This window comes from Rhinatrema bivittatum, chromosome 9 (assembly GCF_901001135.1).
Source record: "Rhinatrema bivittatum chromosome 9, aRhiBiv1.1, whole genome shotgun sequence".
Classification (NCBI taxonomy): domain Eukaryota; kingdom Metazoa; phylum Chordata; class Amphibia; order Gymnophiona; family Rhinatrematidae; genus Rhinatrema; species Rhinatrema bivittatum.
Window position 1 is genome coordinate 237,223,138 of NC_042623.1, and position 12,934 is coordinate 237,236,071.

General features: G+C 49.4%; 1 protein-coding gene across 4 annotated transcripts in view; it reads right to left on the reverse strand.

Annotated features, from left to right (window-relative positions):
* ATP11B (ATPase phospholipid transporting 11B (putative)) overlaps window positions 1-12,934 on the reverse strand; it is a 293,818-nt gene that overhangs the window by 217,072 nt on the left and 63,812 nt on the right. For all 4 annotated transcript variants that reach the window (XM_029616746.1, XM_029616747.1, XM_029616745.1 and 1 more), the window contains exons 5-7: window positions 10,432-10,539; window positions 9,171-9,299; window positions 1,159-1,262 (exon numbers count right to left, since the gene is read on the reverse strand). In XM_029616746.1, coding sequence (XP_029472606.1) covers window positions 1,159-1,262; window positions 9,171-9,299; window positions 10,432-10,539 — 341 coding nt within the window. The remainder of the gene's footprint in view (window positions 1-1,158; window positions 1,263-9,170; window positions 9,300-10,431; window positions 10,540-12,934) is intronic.

Sequence of the window (12,934 nt, forward strand, 5' to 3'; positions counted from 1 at the left end):
TGAAACGTGCTGTCAACCGCACTTTAAAATCTGATCACTGGCACGGTCCATGAATTATCTAGAATTGCTTAAGCTACCTGCAATCCTACAAAGAGGGAGGGCAATACATTTGCTACAGAAATGGTTAATTATTACAGAACAGTTTGACAGCAATAATGGTTAATGTACAAGTCTGATTTGTGCTGGGCTTCAGCTTAATATAACCAAGCTATGGAGAGGAACCAAGAAGATATGGGATGGATTTTGGAAAAAAACATTTATTTTTGGATTTAGCTCATGCCTCTGCATTGGTAGCTCACTAGCGGGACGATTCAGTAAAGTCCGCGGGAGAGCGGGCAAACGCCCGCTCTCCTGGCGCGTGCACAGGCCACTCACCTGTGCGCGCGATTCAGTATTTAAATGAGGCCCGGCGGTAGAAATGGGCAAAAGGAGGCGCTAGGGACACTAGCGCGTCCCTAGCGCCTCCTTTTGGCCCAGAGCAGCGGCTGTCAGCCTGCTGACAGCCATGGGCTCGGAAACCGGACGCCGGCAAAATTGAGCGTCCGGTTTTCGACCCGACAGCCGCGGGCCGACTTAAAATTTATTTTTTTTTTACTTTTGGAAAGTTTTGGGACCTCTGACTTAATATCGCCATGATATTAAGTCGGAGGGTGCACAGAAAAGCAGTTTTTACTGCTTTTCTGTGCACTTTCCCGGTGCCCGAAGAAATTAGCGCCTACCTTTGGGTAGGCGCTAATTTCTGAAAGTAAAATGTGCGGCTTGGCTGCACATTTTACTTACTGAATCGTGCGCGAATACCTAATAGGGCCATCAACATGCATTTGCATGCTGAGGGCGCTATTAGGTTCGGCGGGTTGGACACGCGTTTGCCGCCCCTTACTGAATAAGGAGTAAGGGAAAACGTGTGTCCAATGGCAGGTTAACAGTGCGCTCCGTCAGAGCACACTGTACTGTATCGGCCCGTAGGTGAGTTACACTGAGGTACAGTAGGTATTTTCCTGTCCCCAGAGGACTCACAATCTAAGTTGATACGTGAGGCAATGGAATGTGAAATGACTTGCCCAAGGTCACAAGAGCAGCATTGGGATCTGAACACAGGCTTCCCTGGTTCTCACCCTGCTGCACTAACCTGCTAAAATCCTAACTGCTGGGATGTACCTGTACAGATCTGCTTCAGGCTGCTGACACTCTATGACAGCGGAGAGGGTGTCCAGGTTGTCCACAGACTGTAATACTGCCGTTTCTCGGTTTGCAATATGGGTCTAAAAACAAACAGAATTATTTCAAGCTGTTAATTTCAGAGTTTAGGAGAGACAGCAGAGATATCATTTGATGAAGCAGAAGTATTAGGAAATGCCACCTGAATGCAAAACTGGTTAAAAATGGCTATGAATGCCACAACAGAGAAAGTATCTCAGCTAGCTAAATATTTCAGAACACACCCTGCATGTGGCTGGCAGCAGTAGCCAGTGGGCCTGCAGATCTAAAACATATAATACTGGGGGCTCATGCAGAGGCTCTCAGTACCATACATTGCAAATTTGCACCAATGTACAAAAGGATTTTTTTTTTGTTTTGTTTATCACCACAGAGAACGAACTTCTCTTTTAATACATTTGTAAGAAGGTTTTATTAAATTACAGGTTAAAAACCATCAATTGTACTGGCTGAAAAACATCCAAGTTCCAAGCCCAGTGAATGTTAGAGCTATCTAAATACTGTAGAATGGCACATGTCTGCTATACCAATCTAACTCTGCGATAACACCCTGGCTAAGAACACATCCCTTGAACAGAAATCACGGGGATCTGGGATGAACCTGTGCAGGGCTGCTGGTAAAGTAACAGAGGTTCGTTTTGCCAGAGGGAATCTGCAAGCTTGAAGTCTACCTGGAACCAGAGAGCTTGGAGTGAATTAATTTTTCATGATTACTACTCCTGGCCCAGTAAACTTCTTAGCCTTTTCTACTCACTCAATATTGGGAATGTTTAGACAGCTGAATTTACAATCAAAGCTGACATTCTGCTACAATGGAACAATCTAACCCACAGTGGATGATCGTTTGCTCTTCTGAACTGCTTTCCATACTGACAGGCAAAGAGCAAAGCCATTGACTGAGCAACAATCTTGTCTGTGCCTGGCTACTGGAGTCCAGTGGAGCAGTTAGATTAATTTCCAAACCAAAATACTATGGAAGTGCAGGAAGACAGCAACACTCCTAAGCCCCTGCCGCTTGTGGTGTGTCCCCCCTCTACCAAAGGACTCCCAGGAGACAGATGAAGGCTGGGGGGAAAGAAATGGGATTAATCCAGCTCTAAACGGCAGCCACTAGTAGCGCACACAGTATTTAGGAGGTATCCTGGAGAAATAGGAAGTTTTGTTTTAAAAATGCTGACAATGCATTTGGGCGATTTTTGCATTATCAGAGAACAGCAGCGTGGATGCGGGATACAAGTCAGATAGCCCCTCTTGTTCCCACAACCGAAGACCACTTGCAAACAAACAGAGGGGTACAGAATGCAAGTCGTCCCAAGGATGGGATACAAACGGATTTACATTTTGCTTTTATTTCAGTTTGTTAAATTAAAAATGTATTTTTATCCAGAACTGCTCAGCAAAGTTGAAGGGAATTAATCAGCCAAGAGCTTCTATTTCTGGTCTAAGAAGCAAGCCAAGGACCCCAAAATAACCACGTAAATAAATAAGTCACTAGTGGGCGGAGTCTCAGCTATCAGCCCGGGAACTCTGCTGAGTTCCCAGAACACAGTCCCTCATTCTAACTCCATGTACAGGCATCCGGACGTCTCACAGCTTCATGAGACTGATCTAGGCGGACCAGTTTGCACAGTATCATACATTTTAATGAGCAGCTGTTCAATTACATTTTATGTTCCAATAATCTACAAAAACAAAAATTTCTACCAACAATTTTAGAAAGTCGCGGAAAGCAAAGTTGCTTACTTGTAACAGCTGTTCTCCACAGAGAGCAGGACAAATCAGCTCTCCCAAATGGGATGACATCATCTGACTTATGTGGCTGCATTTGTTCCTGCTTGTCCATGGAGAAAGGGACCTCCACCTTAAACAGTAACCTCCACCTTTATGAATTTGTGATTTATTCATAACCAAATGTTTTCTGCCCATGAAAGGAAAATTAGTTTCTTACCTGATAATTTTCGTTCCTGTAGTACCAAGGATCAGTCCAGGACACCTGGGTTGTGACTCCGCACCAGTAGATGGAGACAGACTAAAACTTGTGGGCGGAGCCATATATGCCCCTGTGCCAGTCACAGCCCCTCAGTCTTACGGAATGTCAAAGTAGAACACAACCAGAGAAGTGAACAAAACTAGATACCGCTAACTAACGGGGAAGAAACACCCCTTCTGGAACCGGGCTCTCCAACCGAGAGAGCGAACAAGCGAAACAGAGCAAATCAAAAACACAGAGCGGACTCTCCGTTACTTCAGCGCAGCACTGCGGGCGGGATCCTGGACTGATCCTTGGTACTACAGGAACGAAAATTATCAGGTAAGAAACTAATTTTCCTTTCCCTGTACGTACCAGGATCAGTCCAGGACACCTGGGATGTACCAGAGCAACCTACTGAGGGTGGGAAGCAGAGAGTCCCGCTCGGAGAACCCTCTCTCCAAAACCCCCGGAATCGGTAGCCCGGACATCCAGCCGGTAATGCCGGATAAAAGTATGCAACGACTTCCAGGTGGCCGCCCTACAAATCTCTTGAGGCGACACCTGAGAAGCTTCCGCCCAGGACGCTGCTTGAGATCGAGTCGAGTGAGCCCGCAGCCCCACAGGAAGAGGTTTTCCCCTCACCAAGTACGCTGAACCAATGGCCTCCTTGAGCCAACGAGCGATCGTTGTGCGGGACGCTGCAGCTCCTTTCTTTGGTCCAGAGAAGAGGACAAACAGATGATCTGTGACCCGAAACGGATTAGTGACCTCCAGATATCGGAGAAGGGATCTCCGCACGTCAAGCTTCCGTAACTCCCTCTCTTCTGTAACAGAGGAGCCTCCGCACGCAAAAGCGGGCAACTCCACCGATTGATTCACATGAAACGACGAGACCACTTTCGGAAGAAAGGAAGGAACCGTCCGTAAGGAAACCCCCGAATCGGAGATACGCAAGAAAGGTTCCCTACAAGACAGGGCCTGTAACTCGGAAACCCGCCGTGCCGAGGCAATCGCCACCAAGAATGCCGTCTTTAAAGTGAGATCCTTAAGAGTTGCGCGTTTCAAGGGCTCAAACGGCGCCGTGCATAGAGCGGAAAGAACCCAATTGAGGTTCCAAGCCGGACAAGGAAGACGTAACGGGGGGCGAAGGTGCTTAGCACCCCGAAGGAAACGAGCAATATCCGGGTGAAGCGCCAGAGACTTACCTCGCAAACACCCAAGCGCCGCCACTTGGACCCGTAGGGAACTGCACGCCAGACCTTTGGCCAGACCCGCCTGGAGGAACGCCAGAACATCAGAGACGGAAGCCGAAGTGGGGACCACCCCGCGCTGCACGCACCAGTCCTCAAAGACTACCCAGACACGGACGTAAGCCAAAGACGTCGACTGCTTCCTGGAACGCAGCAGCGTGGCCACCACCGCATCTGAATAACCTTTTCTCTTCAGTCGATTCCTCTCAAAAGCCATGCCGCGAGACAGAAGTGATCCGGATCCTCCAAACAGACGGGGCCCTGATGGAGTAGGGCCGCCATTCCCTGGAACCGAAGGGGTGCCGCTACTGCCAGTTGTACGAGGTCTGCGAACCACGGCCGGCGAGGCCACTCCGGTGCCACCAAGATCACGTTGGCCGGATGCAACTCTATGCGCCGTAGAATCTTGCCGATCATCGGCCACGGGGGAAACACGTAGAGCAGCACATCCGTAGGCCAGGGAAGCACCAACGCATCGACGCCTTCTGCCCCCCGCTCTCGACGTCGACTGTAAAATCGCGGGGCCTTCGCGTTGTGCCACGTGGCCATCAGATCCATGTGGGGCACCCCCCACGTTTCGCAAATGAGAAGAAATGCTTCGTCCCCCAGCTCCCACTCTCCGGGATCCAGACGATGACGGCTGAGATAGTCCGCCTGCACGTTGTCGACTCCCGCTATGTGAGACGCTGCGAGGTTGCTGAGATGTAGCTCCGACCAGGCCATCAAGCGCTGAGCTTCTTCTGCCACCTGGGGGCTCCGTGTCCCCCCCCTGCCGGTTGATGTATGCCACGGTGGTCGCATTGTCCGACAACACTCGGACTGCCTTTCCCCGCAGCAATGGTAGAAAAGCCTGCAGAGCCAGACGGACCGCCCTGGTCTCTAGGCGATTGATAGACCACTGGGCTTGCGACACTGACCACAGGCCTTGAACTGAGCTCCCTAGGCAGACCGCTCCCCAACCGGAGAGGCTGGCATCCGTGGTCACCACTGTCCAACTGGGCACCAGGAGAGAGACTCCGGCGGAAAGGTGACTTGGATCCAGCCACCACCGCAGGCTGGACCTCGCGTGTCCCAGTAGAGGAAGCGGTAAATGGAAGTCCTCCGAGACCGGCTTCCAACGGGAAAGCAAGGATGACTGTAAGGGTCGCAGATGAGCGAACGCCCAGGGAACCAGCGCCAGCGTGGAAGCCATAGACCCCAGGACCGTAAGGTAGTCGCAGACCCGCGGCTGGCGAAGAGACAACAAGCGGTGCACCTGAGTTAGCAGTTTGCCCCTCCTTTCGAGCGACAGAAACACCTTGCCCTGCTTCGTGTCGAAAAGAGCTCCCAGATATTCCAAGGACTGCGTGGGTGTCAGATGACTCTTGCTGAAGTTGACCACCCATCCCAGGGACTGCAACAGATGGAGGACCCTGGCCACCGCCATCCGACACTGATCCTCGGACTTCGCCCGAATCAACCAATCGTCCAGATAAGGATGGACCAGAAGACCTTCTCGGCGCAGTTGCGCCGCCACCACGACCATCACCTTCGTGAATGTACGAGGGGCCGTTGCGAGCCCAAACGGGAGCGCCCGAAACTGGTAATGCCGGCCCAGAATGCAGAATCTGAGGAAGCGTTGGAACGACGGCTGAATGCCTATGTGAAGATACGCCTCCGTGAGGTCCAGGGAGGCCAGGAACTCGCCTGGCCGGACCGCGGCGATGACTGACCGGATCGTCTCCATTTTGAAGCGAGGAACGCGAAGGCATCGGTTCACCCCTTTGAGATCCAGAATTGGTCGGAACGTGCCGTCCTTCTTTGGTACGATGAAGTAAATGGAGTAACGGCCTTCGCCGTGCTGGCCGACCGGAACGGGGGAGATGGCTCCCAAGTCCTCTAGGCGGCGGATGGTGTCTAGCACCGCCGCCTTCTTCTCGGGAGCCTTGCAGGGTGACACAAGGAACTTGTCCACTGGAGTGCGAGCAAAATCTAACGCGTAGCCGTGTCTTATCACGGTGAGGACCCACTGGTCCGACGTTATTCCGGCCCATCTCTCGTAGAACGACAGCAACCGCGCCCCGACGTTGGGAACGGCGTGCTGAGGCTGCGGCGGGAGAAGGGCCGACCTCCTTTCATTGTGAAGATTTGGGCGCCATGATGGCCAGGGCACCCCCTGGTCTACCATAGCGCCTCCCACGAAAGGACTGCTGGTGAAAAGACTGCTGCTGCTGCCGCCACTGTGGGGTACGGGAGGAGGAAGACCTGTACGATTGCCCCGACGACCTTTGAGGGCGCGCCTTCCTGGGCCCACGAAAACGGGACCTGGATGCAAAGGAAGACCGCGACCTGGATCTATCTTCAGGCAACCTGAAAGCCCTATTTTCCCCCAGGGAAGCCATTAAATCATCTAATTCCTTGCCAAACAGTAACTTACCCTTGAAAGGCAGCGCCCCGAGGTGAGCCTTAGAAGAGCCATCCGCCGCCCAGTTGCGGAGCCACAGGAGGCGGCGCGCCGAGACAGCCGCCACCAGGGATCTAGACGAAGTGCGCAGTAGATCGTGGAGTGCATCTGCACCATATGCTATTGCCGCTTCCAACTTATCCGCTTGTGCTGCCTCCTCCGCCGAAAGATCCGCATTGGCTTGGAGGACCTGAGCCCAGCGCAAGCTAGCTCTCAAAGCGAAATTCGTACACATGGCGGCCCGAATTCCTAGCGCTGAAACCTCAAAAATCTTCTTGAGCTGTACTTCCAGCTTCCTGTCCTGAAGATCCCGAAGGGCTGTCGCTCCCGTAACTGGAATAGTAGATCTCTTGGTTACCGCCGAAACCGCTGAATCCACCTTGGGGAACTTGAGAAGGTCCAGCGCATCCTCCGGGAGAGGGTAAAGCTTGTCCATGGCCTTGCTGACCTTCAAACCTAACTCCGGAGTGTCCCATTCCCGGAACATGATGTCCGTCGAAGAAAAAATGGAACGGAAAAGCCACTGCCGGACCCGTGAGGCCCAACAGGACCGGATCCATGTTCGCTTCTTGCCGAACCACCGCCGGAGGAGGGGGGTCTATTCCCAGTTCCTGGAGAATGGCTGGAATTAGAGGTGGCAATTCTTCCCTACGGAATAGTCGTACCACCTTGGGATCGTCGCCCTCCGCTGCCTGTGACGCCTTTCCTGCTGCAGCTGGAGCGGATCCGTCCCCTGCCACGTCATCGGTCCCTTTTTGTGGCTCTTCAGAGGCATCAGTGTCTGCCCCCGTGGAGGAATCCAGGTCCGCCTCCTGTGGGACGCCACGCGGAGGACGTTTCCCCCTGGAAGCACTCGGGGCCCCACTGTTGGACTTCTTCAGCGGCGGAGCCCTGCGGGACTCCCTCCGGCCGCGCTTGCCCTTACTTTTCCTGCATTTCAGGACTTTGCGCAGCAAAAGCGCAAAGTCCTCTGAAAAAGAGCTGGAACCCGAATCAGCCTCCGCTGGGCTCCCCGGGGACCCCGGGTCCCCCGAGGGACCCCCCCCCCGCCGGGTCCCGCTGAGGAGACAGCGCCGGAGGCAAGGCCGCAGGCCCTGCCGCTTCCCGCGCCATTTCGCGGCCCGTGGCTAAAATGGCCGCCACTCCCGCGCTGAGCGGGAACAAATCCTGGGGCTTCTCCAACGCTCCCCCCCCCGCTCGGCGGTGGTCGCGCGCGCCGCACACGAGCCCCCCGAGACGCCCCGGACGACCCTTCATCGCCCGGGATGCAGGAAGCGCAAAGACCGTCGCGAGAGAGACGCGCGCGCGCCGAGCCGCAGGCTCGGCAAGCGGAGCCACGAGGCATGCCGGTGAAACGGCGCGAAGAGGGCCGCAACAGAAATCAAAATGAAGAAAACAAAAGTCGCGCGAACGGCCTCCCCCCTGTCAGCGGCGCCCCCCCCGAGAGCGGCGACACAAGGAACAGAGAGCCGGAACAAAAAAACAGACAAAACTTTTTTTTTTTTTTTTTTTACAAAAAACAAAGCCTGTCGCTGTCCGCGGTCCTGGAGCCCTAGTCCAGCAGGGGTGAGTGAACCGGGCTCCCCGGTGTCACCCCTGACACTGCTAAATGGCAAAACTGGGTCCTCGACCCTAGCAGTGGCCTCAACCGGGGGGGGGTAGTCCCCTCAGGACCTCTCAACCCCCCTGGGAGGCAGGGCAAACGGACGTCAGTGACAATTTGGCAAAAAATTCCAATTACAAAACCAAAAGCCTAACCTGGCCTAACCCAAAGGAAAGAAAAACCAACCCTGACGGAGTACCAGAATCAGGGCAGGGAGGAGCTGTGACCGGACCTGCACCATCTACTGGAGACAGAGTAAGACTGAGGGGCTGTGACTGGCACAGGGGCATATATGGCTCCGCCCACAAGTTTTAGTCTGTCTCCATCTACTGGTGCGGAGTCACAACCCAGGTGTCCTGGACTGATCCTGGTACGTACAGGGAACACAGATTCACTGCCTGGCCAACCATAAAACAAACCATAGCAAAGAAGGGTGAGTGTATGAGAATGAAAAAAGGGAACAGATCAAGGGCTCTGTTCTCCTAAATTGGATCGGCCCCTTTCTACACTGGTGGTGACTCTGCTCGGAGAAAGATCCCTTCCCTCCAGACCCACCCGTACAGCAATCAGCACAATGTGGGCTGCTCTAACACCACCAGGTCTGTTTCACCAGGGCTCTTCGCCCATTCAATGGAACAGAAGCTCCACAAAGTAACCAGAGAACAAACTAGGGAGTCTACCAACCTTGAGATTTGTTTCCCCATCCAAGCTAGCTGTTGTAATGTGACACGAGCCATCCGCTCTATCTGAAGACAGCAGCACCAAATCAGCAGGGAATGTTTCATCTTTGGCTACTCTGACAATGTCACCCACCTGAGAATGTTAAGGGAAGGTATTAAAAAAAAAAAAATCACTTGATCAGAGCTTTTGAGTACATGAGCATCAAATCCTTAATTACGGTTTGCAATCTTTATTAACACAAATTACAGCCAAATGTTTTCAGCAAAACATGATGCAATCATTCACAACTAATTAAGCCTCATATGGGATCTTGGGGTAACTAGTTATCTAGCTTTGTGATTAATTCTAAAGTTCACACTCCTAAAATTTTGAACATTTAGGACATTATCATGGGTATCCCCCCCTTGCAGAATTTCTCAAATATTTGGCCATTAAGAATTGGCCAGTTGTTAATGGACAAAAAACTGCCGGAGTAACAAGTTACCCCAGAGCTATCATGCCAAGGTTATTACTTCTATAATGTTGTCCTTTGCAAGCATTGCCACTGCCACCCTATTGTGCAAGATCCCCATACTTTAGCCAGTTAAAAAAAAAAAGTTTTTTGTCTGTGGATAAAAAATTGCTCTGTAACCACCGCCACCCCAAAGAGAAGAAAAAGTACACTGAATCCTAGGGAGAGCTTCACAACATTACTTCACATTTTGTGATGTAATTCTAAGATTATAATTTTGATTTGTTTGCCCTTGTAGGACGTTGTTACTGACATCTCAGGATACTCTAACCCCTAAAATCAGTAATTTGTCCTGGACAGTTTTCTCACTACGAATGGAAAAACTGCTTTTTTTCTCAGAATGGCAAAAGATTCCTATTGGGCTTTCCTACACTTCCACCAATGTAACTCAGAGATTATTAATGCTATCAATGGCACACCTATGTACAATATCCCCACAAATCAGACAGCTGCCCTAAAGAGATTTCTTTCTGTGGATGAAAATCTGCTTGTTATTCTGGGCAGAAAATTGTGCGGTAACTAATTACTCCATGATACCACAATGAGACAACTTAATATTCGGTGATATGAGGGTTAAATCTGTTGAACCTTGATACAATCTCAATAAGCAGAGAAATCTGCTGTGCGTTTTTCAACAAATGTTAAACAGTGGAAGCAAATGGAGTAAAATATTCTTCCTGCCACAACAAAAGTGAACAAAATATAATAAACCCCCCCTCCTCAGAGTTCTGAAGTTTGCAATTCCACACCTACCCGAATGTTTTTTGATCTTGTTTTGACAAGGCCGCCACTTCGAACGACATACACTGGTGCTCCATTTACTTCGTTGTCGGCTTTATGCCGTAACCAGTCTTCATAGCCCTGAGGGGACATGCACAGAAAGATGAAGCAAGGGCTTCACACACTTGTGCTGAGAAACCCCACAACCAGTTGGGATTTTCAGGATACCCACAACGAATATGCAGATTGAGTATATGCAAATTTATCTCAAGCATATTCGTTGTGGGTATCCTGAAAAATCCAACAGGCTGTGGGATCTTCAGCACAGGTATGTGTAAGCTGAGTTACATAAGAGCACAAGTACTGCCATACTGGGTTAGACCGAGGGTCCATCAAGCCCAGCATCCTATTTCCAACAGTGGCCAATCCAGGCTACAAGTACCTGGCAAGTACCCAAATATTAAATAGATCCCATGCTACTAATGTGGGCGACAAGCAGTGGCTATTCCCTATTGATTAATAGCAGTTTATGGACTTCTCCTCCAGGACCTTTTCCAAACTTTTTTTAAACCCACATCCTCTGGCAATGAATTCCAGAGCTTGTGCGTTGAGTGAAAAATAATTTTCTCCCATTTGTTTCAAATATGCTACTTGCTAACTTCATGGAGTGCCTCCTAGACCTTGTATTATCCGAAAGTGTAAATAACTTTCACATTTACCCGTTCAAGTCCTTCCATGATTTTGTACAATTCTATCATATCCCCCTCAGTCGTCTCTTCTCCAAACTGAACAGACCTAACTTCCTTAGCCTTACCTCATAGGGCAGCCATTCCATGCTGTTTATTTTGGTCGCTCTTCTCTGCACTTTCTCCAGTGCAACTATATCTTTTGTGAGATGCAGCGACCAGAATTGCATGCAGTATTTCAAGGTGCGGTCTCACCATGGAGCGATACAGAGGCATTATGACATTTTCCATTTTATTTGCCATTCCCTTCCTAATAATTCCTAACATTCTGTTTGCTTTTTTGACACTGAGCTGACAATTTCAAATGTATTATCCACTATGATGCTCAGATCTTTTTCCTGGGTGGTAACTCCCAATATGGACCCTAACATTGCGTTAACTACAGCAAGGATTATTTTTCCCCATATGCATCACCTTGCACTTGTCCACATTAAATTTCATCTGCCATCTATTTTAATAATGGGCGTTAAATATTGTAGCCCACACCAAATGCTTTTGAAGGAGGCTGCTGAATATATGAATTTTTAAATGAAGTTCCTTCATAAGTCTGGTTTCAGTAACTTTTACTTGGATAAAAAATGCACAAGTCAGAATGAGGTCCTGCGAGGAATATATATTTAGCAGTACAGCATCATTTATTGCTCATCTTTGATCTCATAGCAAGAACTGAACAGTAAGCAGTTAATGTAAAGTTTGTTTGGTGAAAGCAACTACATTTTTCCTACATTCTGCCACTTTTTACACCACAAAATCATAATAGTGCAAATGTGATTCTGTAAGTCCTTAGTTGTGTTTAAGTGAAATCTACACAGAAACATGCAGCACAATGGTGTAATTAGATATTTTTAAATAGAAATATATTTTTTTTCCTTTTTTTCTTTAATATTTAGACAAAAAAATCTAAAATTCTAAAGTACCATCAATGTTATAACAAAAAATACTTTTTTTTTTCTTTAGAAAGGGAAAACCTCAGACAGCAGCTGAGGTACAAAATGGGAGAAACCCTTTAAAAAAAAAAAAAAAAAAGGATGAGCTATAGCAGTGGAGTTAACAGCTCCAGTTCTGTCCTGGAGTTTATCCTATTAGAAATGCTGGGATTGGAAGAGACAGAGCCCAGAAGTGAAGCTATTTAAACACCTCGCAGTCTGGCCTCTTTACATCTATTCATACATATCTTGGCGTTAACAATCTTAACAGTCTTAAGAGATAAACTTTGTACATCTTCTAAGCATCACAGGATAAACTCTATCAGTAAGGGCACAGGATGCTACAGAAACAAGATGTCCTTGCATTACGATTATATGAAAGTGTTGAAGGTGCAAGATTATTTACATCCAGCAATGAGCATTGGGCAAAATTTTATGTCTGCTCCTAGAATTCTCTACACAATCTGGAGGACATTACTCAAGCAGGTGAGGGTTTCTTTTTCTGGTTTTGTTTGCACGTGAATTAATTCAGAAATTCAAGCTGCTTATTTGGACATTGATCCCCTCTAACAGAGCAACAATTTGCTTTGCTACTGTGACATTTACAATAAACTATCTCAATAAGGGGCGGATTTTAAAAGGGTTACGCGTGTAAATCCTCAGGATGCCCAGGGCTGGGACTGAGGCCTCCGGCACAATGGCTGTGCTGGGGGATTGTGTGTTGGCAGCCGGCCGGCAGGCGTAACTTACAAAAAAAAAAGGTAGGGGGGGGGGGGGATGGGCCGAAGGAAAGTTCACTCCGAGGCCGCTCTGATTTCGGAGCGGCTTCGGAAGGAACTGGGAAAGCCATCGGGGCTCCCCTAG